General features: G+C 39.4%; 2 protein-coding genes across 3 annotated transcripts; one reads left to right on the forward strand and one right to left on the reverse strand.

Moving 5' to 3' along the window:
* The first annotated feature begins 407 nt into the window (after nucleotides 1–407).
* On the forward strand, nucleotides 408–5360 carry rida (reactive intermediate imine deaminase A homolog). 2 transcript variants are annotated; one of them, XM_055054102.1, is made up of 6 exons: nucleotides 408–533; nucleotides 1461–1566; nucleotides 1643–1697; nucleotides 1795–1863; nucleotides 3774–3829; nucleotides 5000–5360. In XM_055054102.1, exons 1-6 carry the CDS (start codon nucleotides 469–471, stop codon nucleotides 5054–5056), a joined length of 408 nt encoding a protein of 135 aa, XP_054910077.1. In that variant the 5' UTR covers nucleotides 408–468; the 3' UTR covers nucleotides 5057–5360. The 2 variants fall into 2 exon arrangements, with proteins under 2 accessions (XP_054910077.1, XP_054910078.1); XM_055054103.1 differs by lacking the exon at nucleotides 408–533 and adding an exon at nucleotides 669–813.
* An 89-nt stretch (nucleotides 5361–5449) lies between these two features.
* si:dkey-284p5.3 (uncharacterized protein LOC557830 homolog) lies at nucleotides 5450–12127 on the reverse strand. Its single transcript, XM_055054101.1, has 4 exons — nucleotides 12034–12127; nucleotides 9296–9619; nucleotides 6082–6126; nucleotides 5450–5972 (listed from the first exon to the last, which is right to left on the reverse strand). Exons 1-4 carry the CDS (start codon nucleotides 12122–12124, stop codon nucleotides 5959–5961), a joined length of 474 nt encoding a protein of 157 aa, XP_054910076.1. The 5' UTR covers nucleotides 12125–12127; the 3' UTR covers nucleotides 5450–5958.
* Nucleotides 12128–12353: the final 226 nt, after the last annotated feature.

Below are 12353 nucleotides of genomic sequence, written 5' to 3' on the forward strand. Positions count from 1 at the left end.
CTGACTCAGCTGTCCCCCATCACTTGTGTGAAATTAAATGCATTTAAGTTTGTGTTCATCGTTTTTTTTTTCCTGCTTTATTTTTGATTTGATGCAGAGTGGAATGTAAGCATTAAACCTTTTTAATTTATTTTTTTTGTATGTAATACTTTGAGAACGTGTAATAATGAATAAAGGTTACATATAGTTATCAAACCCTGGTTTTTTATCTGTGATTATTGTAAATGAACTTTGATCCCGAGGTTTTGTGACCTCCATAAATGTGGCAGTCTTTACCGTAAATGTTGTTCTATAGACGCAATGTCATTTTTACGCATGCTTTTACACCGCCGTAAACTTCCTCGCTGCGCTGTTAGTCTGAGTTTTACGGTACTTTTTTTCCCCCATTGTACCCAAAAGTTGTTGCGCAGCCGCTTCGTTCAAGCCAGAGCACTTGAGTTGCACTAAAAAAAAAAGAGAGAGGGAAACATGTCTGCGCTCAACAGAAAGATCGTTCACACCAGCACAGCTCCAGCTGCTATCGGTCCGTACAGGTAAGAGAAGTTCAAAACAAGAAATCAAGAAGACTGCACCGCTGCATGTCGTTGCTGCAGGATCTGGAAGGTTTGAGTCTTAGTGGGGGGTGAAAAAAAAAAAAAAGACACATGTTTGCTCGGGGGCGGGACTTCCTGTCCAGTGAACTCACCTGCTGCCCCGCGGTGCAAGAGCTTGTAACTTTGCAGAGAAAGAGAGCAGACAGTTGCTGGAAATGGCAGCAACTCCTCGGAAAATCATTTTCACAGCGAAAGCCCCGGTGAGGCAGGGCATTTATAGGTGAGATGATGCTGCCCACTTTGCCTGGGAAATTCAATGAAAATGCAACTTTGTTTTGTTTTTATTCAATGCGGATTTTTTTTGTTTGTTTGTTTGCTTGTTTGTTTGTTTTAAGTTGCAAACTGAACAAATGCTTTGTCGGTGCGTTTGAATAAACTGGGCGTGTTCCTACTTTAGCCAATCAGCTGTTTCAGATTAAATCAGGTGTTTTTGGTTTGTTTTCTGTCCTCACATTAATCAGGATCAAATCTGGAAGTGTTAAAGTTAAAGTGACGCTAAATATAATATCAATCTGAACTGTATTATTGAAATGTTCAAACTACATAATCCGTGCAATTCTTTAGTACATTCACTATTTGACTTAGTTTGGGGAGGTGGAAGCGCCCCCTTGTGGTGAGTGACGGTAGTAACAACTTTATTCAACTGTTTTAAATGACATGACTAACACACACTAAATCCGTCATTAATTTAGTCATATCAGTTTGTTGTGAATTATTTTATTTTCACATTAAAGAATCAGTTATTATATAAGTTTAAAAAAAAACACATGCTCACCAAGCAACAAAATTGGTCTACTGTCAAACTTACTTTGTCTGCTGAAATGTGGACATCTTCCCATAGTTTGTGTGTTTGCGTGTCCCACTCAGCCAGGCCGTGGTGGTGGACAGAACCATGTACGTCTCGGGTCAGATCGGGATGGACGTGGCCTCCGGTCAGCTGGTGGATGGAGGAGTGCAGGCTCAGACCAAACAGGTGACCCACAAACAGAAAGCCATTTTCCACCAGACCTCGGATTCGACCATTTACTCTCCCTTCCCTTTCGACTCAGGCTCTGGGCAACATGGGGGAAATCCTTAAAGCTGCAGGCTGCGACTACCGTAACGGTGAGACTCTGCACACTTTGCACGATCTGTTTCTTTTTACTTTTATCACTTGATTTTTTTAACGTTGAACTCAAATTCCCAAATTGTTTGGCGTCAGTTGTGAAGACCACAGTTCTGCTGAAGGACATAAACGACTTCAACTCCGTCAACGACGTCTACAAGACATGTAAGCATTCAATAACTAAAAAGAGCATCGGTAACTTATTCTCCTGTGCAGCTCCCGACTCCATGTGAATTAATAACAACTTTAGTTGCAATTAAATAAACCATTCGAATGTGTTTAATAACACTTTATCAACCCCAGCAGTTTTTTTTCCCTGTATGTCTTCATTTTGAGTTCCAAAAAGATTTCTTTAAGTGTGTGTATTATGCAAATGTAAACCAAGAGGGGAATTCCTACTGATCTCACTGCTGCTCTTGTTCAGTTCTATATAATAAAACATGTATTACAAATAAAAGCTGGATTTATAACATTCTAGGATCACAATAAAAACACAAACATGAATTGCTTTATGGATGAACTGTAAAATATCCTAAATATTACCTAAACAAAATTACTAGTTTTAAAAGTATTATGTCCAACAAGTCAATGCATAGAAATCTTGAGTGTATTTATAAAGCACTTTAAAATAATCAGAGGCTCATTATTGCATATCAAGAGTTTGGAGTGACAAAATCCTATATTGCTTTGTTTATTTTAAAACTGAAGACATAATTGTTGGGAAACCAAATGAAAAATTTCCGTTTTTATTTATCGTTGCAGCTGTTAGAGACTCATGTTGTACCAGACATATACCACAAGGGGCCGCTATTAACCAAAATAATGAGAACTGATGATGATATATGTCTCTGTCTTGTAAAACCTGAACAAGGTCAGCATTTTATTAATTGTTTTAGGTATTAACCATGACTTTCAAATACTGCTATTAATAATAAAAATACAAACTTGGATTTAACGTCTAACCACGTTTTTGAAAGTAATTATTTTAACTATTAATTTATCTCGCAGCACTCCAAATAATACATTCTTATTATTAATACATTATTCGTGATATTATCCCATCCATACAGTCATAGCTAATGTGACAAAGTTTGCAGAACTTTGAGAGGAAGTAGAAGACGAAACATGCACAGAGATAATAAGCTGGGAATTGAACCCCGGACCTCCCTGCAGCAAGGCATCAACGTTGGTCTGCCAAACCATCGACTGTGACCCCTGACCCTCGACTCAGAATCTGGCGTTCCGTTCTCCCTCTGCTGTATCAGTGCAGTGGAAGTGTTTGGGCTTTTCCTCCTGGATTACAACGGTCCGGTGTAATGGAACCGGCTGAGGCCAGAGTTGTAAGTGGACACCGCTCCACAGACACGCTGATGTAACCCAACCTTTTCCCAGCAAGGACAACGAGCTCCTGCCTCCCTGCAGATCCACTTCAACCCTGCAAACCAGGAAACTTTCCCTGACTCTGCAGGGAGGAAGCAGAAAGGACGGGTCCGGAGCAAACCAACACAAATCCAAACGAGCCCTTTAATTTGGTCAAAGTTGTAAGGATTTGACTTTTTCTGTGTGTTTATTTTGGATTCTGTGTCAGTTGAGTCTCTGGGTCTGCAGCGTCCGGCCTCACCGCAAATCATGATCTCAATATTTTTGCTTTCAACGAGTCAGATTTGAATCATTTTATTAACGCTCTTAATGTAAAATGCGACACTTTCTATTTTTGTCCTCACCTTTATGTTAGCTAGGACTAAACAGGAAACAAATAATAAAGTAAAAGGTAGGTCAAAATCCTCAGAAAAGCTTTAGAAGACCTTTGAAAAAGATAGAGAGACCTTTTACATTTTAGTCCCTCTGCCCCATGAAACATAAGAATGTGTTTATCTGCCTTAATCTGGTGTCACACATGAGCCAAACTGATAATCTCTGACTTCACAGTGAAACAAATGCAGCCAAAGGCTGAAGTAGGGATTATTTGTGGCTGAGTTTATTTATTATTAAAAAGATCTTTATACATTTTTTTAGCAAAACACAAAACATCCTTACTAAGCAGCTCTAAACTTTGTTTTCTTCCTTCCTTCCAGTTTTCAGCACTAATTTTCCTGCCAGAGCTGCCTACCAGGTTGCTGCCCTGCCCAGAGTGAGTACCGATCCAAACCTGCAGATTCGTCTGCTTCATTTTTAAATATGACTGCGTTTAAGGATACAAATGGGCTTGATAATCACTCTGCATTAACCGTCTATAAACCCTCTTCATTTGGTTTGTTACCAAACTGTTGCTTATTAAAAGCTCTGCAACAGTTCTCTTGCAGCTTTAGGGACTTTAATTGAAGCTGTAAAGATTCAGATTTGCAAGGCTTGTAGTTATTATGACAGAAAATGTTTGTTTCCTCTGCCAGTGTTGAATGAATTTATACCCAACTGAGACCTCTGTCTAAAGAAACAATCTGTTCCATGAACAAGTTATATTAGTCTTTAAGAGAATTTTGTGCGATTTGTTTTTTACTTCTTTATTTTTTTTTTAGACTTACCATGCCAGCTCCTCAAATTGGCAAAACATAAAACGAACTAGCAACAAAAACTCACATTGTTTCAAACCAACAAATGAATAAATAAGTCAAGAAAATGTTTGTAGCAAATATTGACCCATTTATTGACTTACAACAATAATCAAAAACTATGTAAACAGTATTTTATGTAAATGATAGTATATTTTTTTAATATGTATATAATTTTTTTTTCATTAAAAGCAGTCTTTGCAAATATACTTCAAAGGGTTAAAGTCCCTCAGAATTTTTATATTGATGTGAATATTTTTTTGCTTTACAAGATCGACTTGTTTCCAGTGGGGGAAAATATCTGAAAATATTTTTGAGCAGTTTTTAGGAAGATTACATTTTTCTTTTGTGTGGACAAATGGCATTAGGATTTTAAAGGATCTTTTTAAAGGTTATATAATGTCACCCTGTTTGGTGAATAATGCAAATCAGTTCCTTAATTGTTGGTTCCTGTTATGCAGTACTAATCCTAATGTGTTATTTGTTGCTAATGTCAACAAAAGCATTCTCAGCTACAACATTATGCATATATTTTTAGTTATTTGATAAGTGTGATATTTTATTTAAACAAGAATAAATCTTTTCAGCAAAGCTTAGCTCCAAAAGGATTTTTCGTATTAACTGAGCGTTTCCTGATCTAAGGCAACAAAAATCAGTTGAGCTGCAGATTTGATCAAATTTAGTGTAATTCAAAGCAGTTTCTTATGTTACAGAAATGCTTGCATGCATGGAACCTTGTCTTGTCTCCTCAGGGTGCGCTGGTGGAAATCGAGGCGATCGCCGTCCTGGGCCCTCTCGCCGACTCCTGACTAGCCGACCGCGTCCCAAACAAGTTGTAGCGAAGCAACAAGGGGCCCCGTTATTTCAGGTTTTCCCGAAGAGGCAGCGTTGTGTTTCTTAACCAAACAGCGGCTGGGACCCTCAATGGCTGAGCAAGATGAGAAATCTTTAAAACGGGTCACTGGAAAGGATGCTGAAGGCACCGATCAAGATTTTTCCAGTTTGGTTTGAGATGATCTGAAAGCAGATTTGGTTTGTCTCTTTGCTTTGCTGCAATTTTTACACATGAAATTATTAACAGTAGCAACAAATAAAGTAGTAATTCCAACTCAATTGTCATAATGTGTTGATTCAAAGAAACAAACATAATTTTTTTCCATACTGCCCTTTTAATTTATGTGACAGTTCACAGCTTATAACAAATTTCAGGCTTTCAATCGTCATGAGACGTTGGAATATTCTGATTTAATTCAGCAAAGGCAGCATCTATTTCTCCAGGACCTTCATAATAACAATAGTACATCAAATTAAAGAAGGCCACCGTAATTATTTAAATTGGTAAAAATAAACTATGGTTTTCGTCAGAATATAGTTTGTAGAAAAAAATCTGGATAGGTTCTAATCCAAGTCAAACATTTCTATACAGATAATAAATATTGATTATAACGATTTATCTAAACTTCTCTCCAATGAACATATCTGTCTATGTACAGTAAAAACTGTTATTGTGCATCATCGAGAAGCGGAGGGGAAAAAGGCACAATGGTGACAGAGGATCCCTGAGTGAAAGGTCATCATCAGGGTCAGCATCTTGGCAACAAGGCATGTTTTTCGTCCACACAAACACTCACGACTCGCGCTCCCACTCATGCATACGGACGGGGAGCGCCTCTTCCAGCAAACCCATCCGTGTGGTCAGGTACGTCGCGCTTCACTCGCTGGGCGCTGGAAACGCAAACAGAGACGGGATCTGAGAACAATGGCGCTCATACGGTTCTGTTTTGTGCACCGTGACGTAAAAAGAGTAAATCGTAATGACGCAGCGTTTGCTCACCAGGTGCCTCCTCTGGTTTGGGCTCTGAGTCAGTCGCTGTGGCCTCTAGAGAGAAAGAGTTGATGTGAGCAATCATCAGCCAATCCTCCGTTTAGATACCGGCACATGGATTAAAGATGGAAAAAGACATGGTTTCGAATCAGGAATGTTATTTTAGACTTTTGCGATGTAGGCCCAAATTGTAAAATCGCATAAACTGAGCACAAAGTATTTCAATGAAACAAAGCAGTTTCATTTTTTGATTCATAAATAACTAGACGAAATATATGGAAAAGATTTTGCAGTTTCCTACTTTTTTGAGAACTAGAACAATGCAAGTGTCACTCTTCGTCTGAAAGCATTGGTTGTATTTTACAGAATTGAATCGATGTTTGGGATATAAACCCAACAAAAAAAAAGCATGCTTAATAAAAGACAAAAATGTTTTGCTGAACTTCACGTTTGTCATTTCAGCCACAAATGGTCCATGGCTGGATTTTTACACTCCTGCTTACGATGATCCAGATTTGTAAATGGCACCTTTGTTAGCATTTTGTCATGTTAACAAATAGAAACTTTAATCCATTCTTGGAGGATTTTATCTAACAGACCAACACAAAGCAGTGCATGAATGTGAAGTGGAAGATAAGTAATACATAGTTCTCCAATCATTTTTAACAAATCTACCCTTCTTTTATTTGAATTTCCTTGCATTGAAGTTGTGAAGACGTTTCCAGCAGGATAGACTACAAAACAACATCTTCAACTCTTGACATGAGCAAAGCTGGTACCACAAAACAGCAGCAGCTGACATTTATACAAAAACATGTTTCTATAAAGTATTGACTCTGAGGGTTGAATATTCAGCTCTGGAAAATATTAAGAAACCACTGAACCCCATTGAAAACCTCCTGGTTATTTCACCAAATATTGATCTCTGAACTCTTCCGGAGTTAAAACATTAGTATTGTTGTTTCTAAATGAACATTAACTTGTTTCTTCTGCATTATTTGAGCCCTGAAAGCTCTACATCTTTTTTGTAATTTCGTTATTTTTCATTTTCTGCAAATAAATACTACATTTTTGCTTGGAATATGGGAGACATGTTGTCAGTAGTTCATCACCATAAATTCACTCAAATATTAATGTAAAGAATAAAATCAGAGAAACTGATCATTTTAAGTGGTTTCTTATTTTATTCCAGAGCCGTATATTAACCTGAATTTATTTTGAAAAATTTTTTTTTCTTTTTTTTTTTAATTGAGTACAATGAGATCAACTCCGATATAAATCCAAATATTTGCGACCCTGTTGGTGTGAAATCAGCATGCTTCTTCTCAGTTGCTTCTCTTTCGATGCTTTTGGTTTGAAATTTCCAACAAAATGGCCCTAACATCCTCAGAAATGGTTGAGCTTCTCTGCTTGTGTGACACGCTCTCATCTCTGCGTTGGCTGTGAAAAGGAGGTTCAGCCTGCAGCCCGACATCGGTGGAAGCCCTGTAACGTGCTCCGGTTACTCCGCGGACTCGGATTGCAAATTAATTGGACGGCACTGACAACAAAGTGCTGAAAACACGTCAGCTGCAGGCAGAACAACTCAGCTGGTCTGTGGTCAAAGCCTGATCTGAGGTCGAGTCAAGTTGGACACCAGAGGGAGGCGTCAAGATCAAGTGAGAGCCAGAAAAAGCATTTTGTTTGTCTCCAAGGAGCAAAGGTTTTGAATATTTTAGGCTTTTTTTGGAGAGGCAGATTTTCTCTACTAATTCTCAAAGTTTTCTATTGGTCTTTGAATGATTTTTCTGTGTTGCATACTTTATGCAATTCTGATCTACAGATGCCTTTCGTCTTGACGTTACGTCCTGCTTTCATTTCTCCGTCACCACTTAGAAATATGTGGACTAAACACATTTGAGGCTTTTCGTAAAATGTGAATCCAAGAGAAAACAAAATGCACAATCATCCTGTTGCGTTGCACTTCTAAAGCTTCTACCGCTCTGCTCTGTTGTTGAAGAGTTGGATGCTTTGCATTGAGCGTAGAGAAAAATGAAGAGTTGACCAGCTGAACAAACGCTTGCGGTGAGGGCCATTTGCATCGCTGAGAACCGATAGCAGTGAAAACTGCCCAGAGTCACGCAGATCAATGTGCAGATGTGCACTGAGGAACAGAGGTGGGATCATCTCCCTAAAAACGTGACACGTTCTCTAGAAACACACTTAGCTTTGGTTGAATGGGCTGATTTCATAGATCATTCATTAAATCTCCACAGTCCATCAATACCTTGAACCTATTGCTTAAGATAAAAATACCTAGAATAAAGATTTGAAACTTGTTCCTAGATAAAAAGGTTTTTCGTTTTACATTTAGCATTTAAGCCATCAGATGACAAAGAGTGACATGCTGCTTCTCTGATTAACCAGCTTCCACTCAGTTCGGGCGGACGGCCGTGTCATGGTGAATTTGCAGCTGTGCTGTATTCTTTTCATTTTTCAACTGATGGCTTGAACAATGCTCTATGAGATGTTTAAAAAAATTATTGGGATATTGTTTTATCACCCAACTCTGGTTACCATGAATTGAGCTATCAAATAGTTCACCAATCACCGTAAGAATACTGAGTAAAGTGACAGAGGCAGATTATTTAGCAAAATATAATTAGAGGTGTGGCCTGCAAACACATTCCTGCAGCCAACTAATGTTGGATACTACCTGGTTACAGCCAATGCACAGGATGAGGATGGTCTGGGGAAAGACAGAGGGGACATCATGTACCTGCACCAGGGCATTAAAACCACTCTGGTTACCAATGGCCAGGGAAAAATATCTGCACATGTTGTCTTCCTCCCACTGGGAAGGAAAACCACAGAGCGGCCTGATGCCAAGCGATGTAAATCTTGGATTTTGTTCTCAAATTGAAAAAATAAGATAAAAGCACATGAATGCATAATTTATCCACATCCCTCTTCCAAAACTTTGAGAAGTCAGCCTGAAGGCTGTCTCAATGCCGTCATCAGTCACTCTAAGGAGATTTGCATATCAGGAGTAATTTGCGTTGATAAAAGAGCATGAGTGAATCCTTTTAAGGGAATATTTTGCAGGGCAATGTTAGGATGTGGATGTTCAGAAGCATTTAAACTAGATCCAAAGATGACTGAGCTTTCCCCAGCTCAACGCAGTAACACTCACTACGTTGCTCACTCTGCACGTCACTGCTTGTTATTTTTAACTGTAACCCACCTTGCTCCGGAGGTGCAGCCTCTGAGGAGCTCGGCGCTGCTTCAGTGGAGCCGTCTGCAGGTGGAGCCTCTGCTGGCACTTCTCCTGCTGCTGCTGCTGCATCGCCTGCTGCTGCTGCTGCATCGCCTGCTGCTGCCGGTGCCGGTGCAGCTTCCTCTGCAGGAGGCGACTCCTCCGCCGCTGGGGGGCTCGGAGCAGAGCTCTCTGCAGTTGTAGCAGCTGCAGCGGCTTCGCTCTCAGGTTTAGCATCGCCGCCTTCAGCCGGTGTTTGGTCTGGAATGGTCTCGGTGTCCTCAGCTACTTTTCCATTCTCACCGCCCGCCCCTGTTGGGAACATGTACAACGACTCAGCAAACAATCAAAGGATGTTGCAATAGTTCCTAGAAACTAAGCTAACAAGTATTGATCACAATGAATTCCAAGAGCACCTTAAACTGAAACTGTCACTTTGTCAGGTTAACTTCAAGATATTTTACAGCTTTAAACCAGCTTTTTTAAAATAACAGCTACAGTGTATAGAAGTGTGAAATATTGAACAAAGTAAATAAACCTGCAGTGTCATCAGAAAGCTGTGAAAACATATTATGAAGACGCAAAGTAAATGTCCAAAATATCAATCTTTGACAGTAATAATAATAATAATAATAAATTATGACACAGCAAAGATAAGGGCTCATTGTTTTGTTTTGAGAGTTTAATATTCCTTTTCTGATTTCCTGTTTCAACAGACTGATGACCTGAATCACAGCAACACAGGTGAGTTAATAGCAGAACTTTGAGTCGCTGCGGTTCCTTAGTGACCGCATACCTGCACAAACAGAAACACTCAGATGCGAGGCATTGTGTTACTGCTTTAAAAAGCAGCAGTAATGTTACTTCCTCTGTTGTTTGTGAAGTGCTTATGTGATCCGGGTAGCAGCTGGAAGTCAGGCTTAATTTAAAAAAATAAATAAACAGGAAGAGTAGAAATATGTACGGTTTGGGTTACTAACATGACACAGCAATCAGAAACTTTCCCCGCATGAAAATGCATTGCTTTGTCGTTGCTATTTGAGAAAAAAAAAAAACATTCACGTTTAAAGGATTATGATGGCATCTTTCACCAGAATGTAAAAAGAGGCAACAAGAAAGCAAATGAAAACCTTTTCATCTTCCAAATATCTGCTATTCTCATTAGATTGAAAGCAAAAATATGTCTAAAAAGGGACCTCTGTTTGACATAAACCCACGTTAATGTTTATGAGGACTCTTTTTCAGGAACATTAACAGCACAGCAGGCTGCGACGTTGGCAGGCTGCTGTGTATCTTGCTGATATGCTGCACCACTTCCTTGAAGAGTTTTTGGGTGGAATGGTTTGCATTGGGATAATTTGCATGGATCACAGAAAGTTTCAAGTCTCTGCTTTCAATATTACAAGAGTCAGCTGGAACAAAACTAATCGACAGCCGAAAACGGCAAAAAAAAAGACAAAAAAAAACAACGTTTTTTAATTAAGACAAAACAGGTCGTAGTAACCGACTGAAAGACTTGGCATCAGGGAAATGTGTCTTCAAGAGGTATAAGCCTTGGATTAAAAAGTGTTTACTTTTTTCTCCCTCAGGCATCCGGAGAAGGAAAATAAGATGCATGCAAAAATGCGGAGACATCCTGATACATTTCCATCTGACCTCCATGAGGCTGATAACAAGAAACCAGGGATACTGTTCACTGTTATTTCGCTGATAAACTCAAAACAAAAGCCAGTAATAAAACAGAAACGTTGGTGAGCATATCTCACTTTGTCTGCCACCTGCACAGGGAAGTCAGACACACTTTCCCAGCTCCCTGGGTGTTCTTTAAAGCGTTACATCTGCGTGCTTTCACCTCCGAGGAGGTCCCACTTAGTGAATCTTTTACCTTTTCATCGTCTCAGCTGCTTCGACAAACTTCTCACTTTAAACTCTATTCACTCACACGCACATAGCTTTTTTGACCCTCCCCTCATTCTGCAGTAGTGTACACACTCATTTGCACCAAAGCAAGAGCCCTCTCTGACCTTGCTACAACAAAGTCCTGCCCGGCTCCGCTTCTCCATTTCCTTCTGAAACCGTAGACCGTCACCAAATCTGCTGTGGGAGGACATAGCCAGAAACCACTGTTAACTAATGACAATAAACTTTCTCATCCTGTCCCTGCGTTCGCTTGGGCTCACCCCAAGCGAACGCACACAGAGAAATAACACTGGCACCAATTTACATCCCTTATCTAAATGTACTCACTGCAGCATTAAATGGACAAATGGCAACTCTTTAATGGAGAAAACAGAGAACTTCCAAACTTGACACCATTTCCACAGACACTCTCAGGGCTATTTATAGCATTACTTTAACCGAAGTGGATTAGAGATTCATGCATTTAATTTGAGGAAAACCACTGGTTTGAAGGCATGTATAAATGTTAACTCTTATACAAGCAGACAACAGATTTTTAAAAAGATATTACTTTCATATTGCTTTGATTAAAGTGAATTATTAATTTGACAACATTAGTTCATTAAAAAAAAAGAATGCTCCCTCCCTGCAGGCAACTTCTGCATGTACACCTGCCTTAATTATTATTATTATTATTATTATTATTATTATTATTATTATATTATTATTATTATTATTATTATTATTATTATTATTATTATTATTATTATTATTATTATTATTGATAATTCGTCCACAGGAATAAAGTAACATCTTTTTTCAGTCACCTGTGGTGCTGGCTCCGTTGCTCTCCTCCGGTTTGGCGTTGGGTCGAGTCGTGTCTACCGCAGAAGTTTGAGAGCTGGTGGAGCATCCCATCCTGCCCTGTACGCACCGGGGAATGGAGACTTTCACGCTCAGTGGGCTCAGCTGCTACCTGCAGCGATGACGTCACGCACGTGTGTTGGTGGGTGCGGCCAGAGCGGAACCTGTTCATCTTCTGCCGAGAGTTTTCCTGTTTTTCTTCAATTTTTCTTTTTTGACATAGTTGGACAATGTAGGTAAGAGGCTCTTTGTGTTTTGTTTTGTTTTTAGTAGACAGCTGGGG

The sequence above is a fragment of the Poeciliopsis prolifica genome, unplaced genomic scaffold, assembly GCF_027474105.1.
Source record: "Poeciliopsis prolifica strain line A6 unplaced genomic scaffold, Auburn_PproV2 SCAFFOLD038, whole genome shotgun sequence".
In the NCBI taxonomy this organism is placed as follows: domain Eukaryota; kingdom Metazoa; phylum Chordata; class Actinopteri; order Cyprinodontiformes; family Poeciliidae; genus Poeciliopsis; species Poeciliopsis prolifica.

Coding starts and splice junctions, on each gene's coding strand:
- rida (XM_055054102.1), top strand. CDS start 469: ATGTCTGCGCTCAACAGAAAGATCGTTCACACCAGCACAGCTCCAGCT. Junction 534..1,460: donor GCTGCTATCGGTCCGTACAG/GTAAGAGAAGTT, acceptor TGTCCCACTCAG/CCAGGCCGTGGTGGTGGACA. Junction 1,567..1,642: donor TGCAGGCTCAGACCAAACAG/GTGACCCACAAA, acceptor CTTTCGACTCAG/GCTCTGGGCAACATGGGGGA.
- si:dkey-284p5.3 (XM_055054101.1), bottom strand. CDS start 12,124: ATGGGATGCTCCACCAGCTCTCAAACTTCTGCGGTAGACACGACTCGA. Junction 9,620..12,033: donor CAACGGAGCCAGCACCACAG/GTGACTGAAAAA, acceptor TGTTCCCAACAG/GGGCGGGCGGTGAGAATGGA. Junction 6,127..9,295: donor GGCTGCACCTCCGGAGCAAG/GTGGGTTACAGT, acceptor CTTTCTCTCTAG/AGGCCACAGCGACTGACTCA.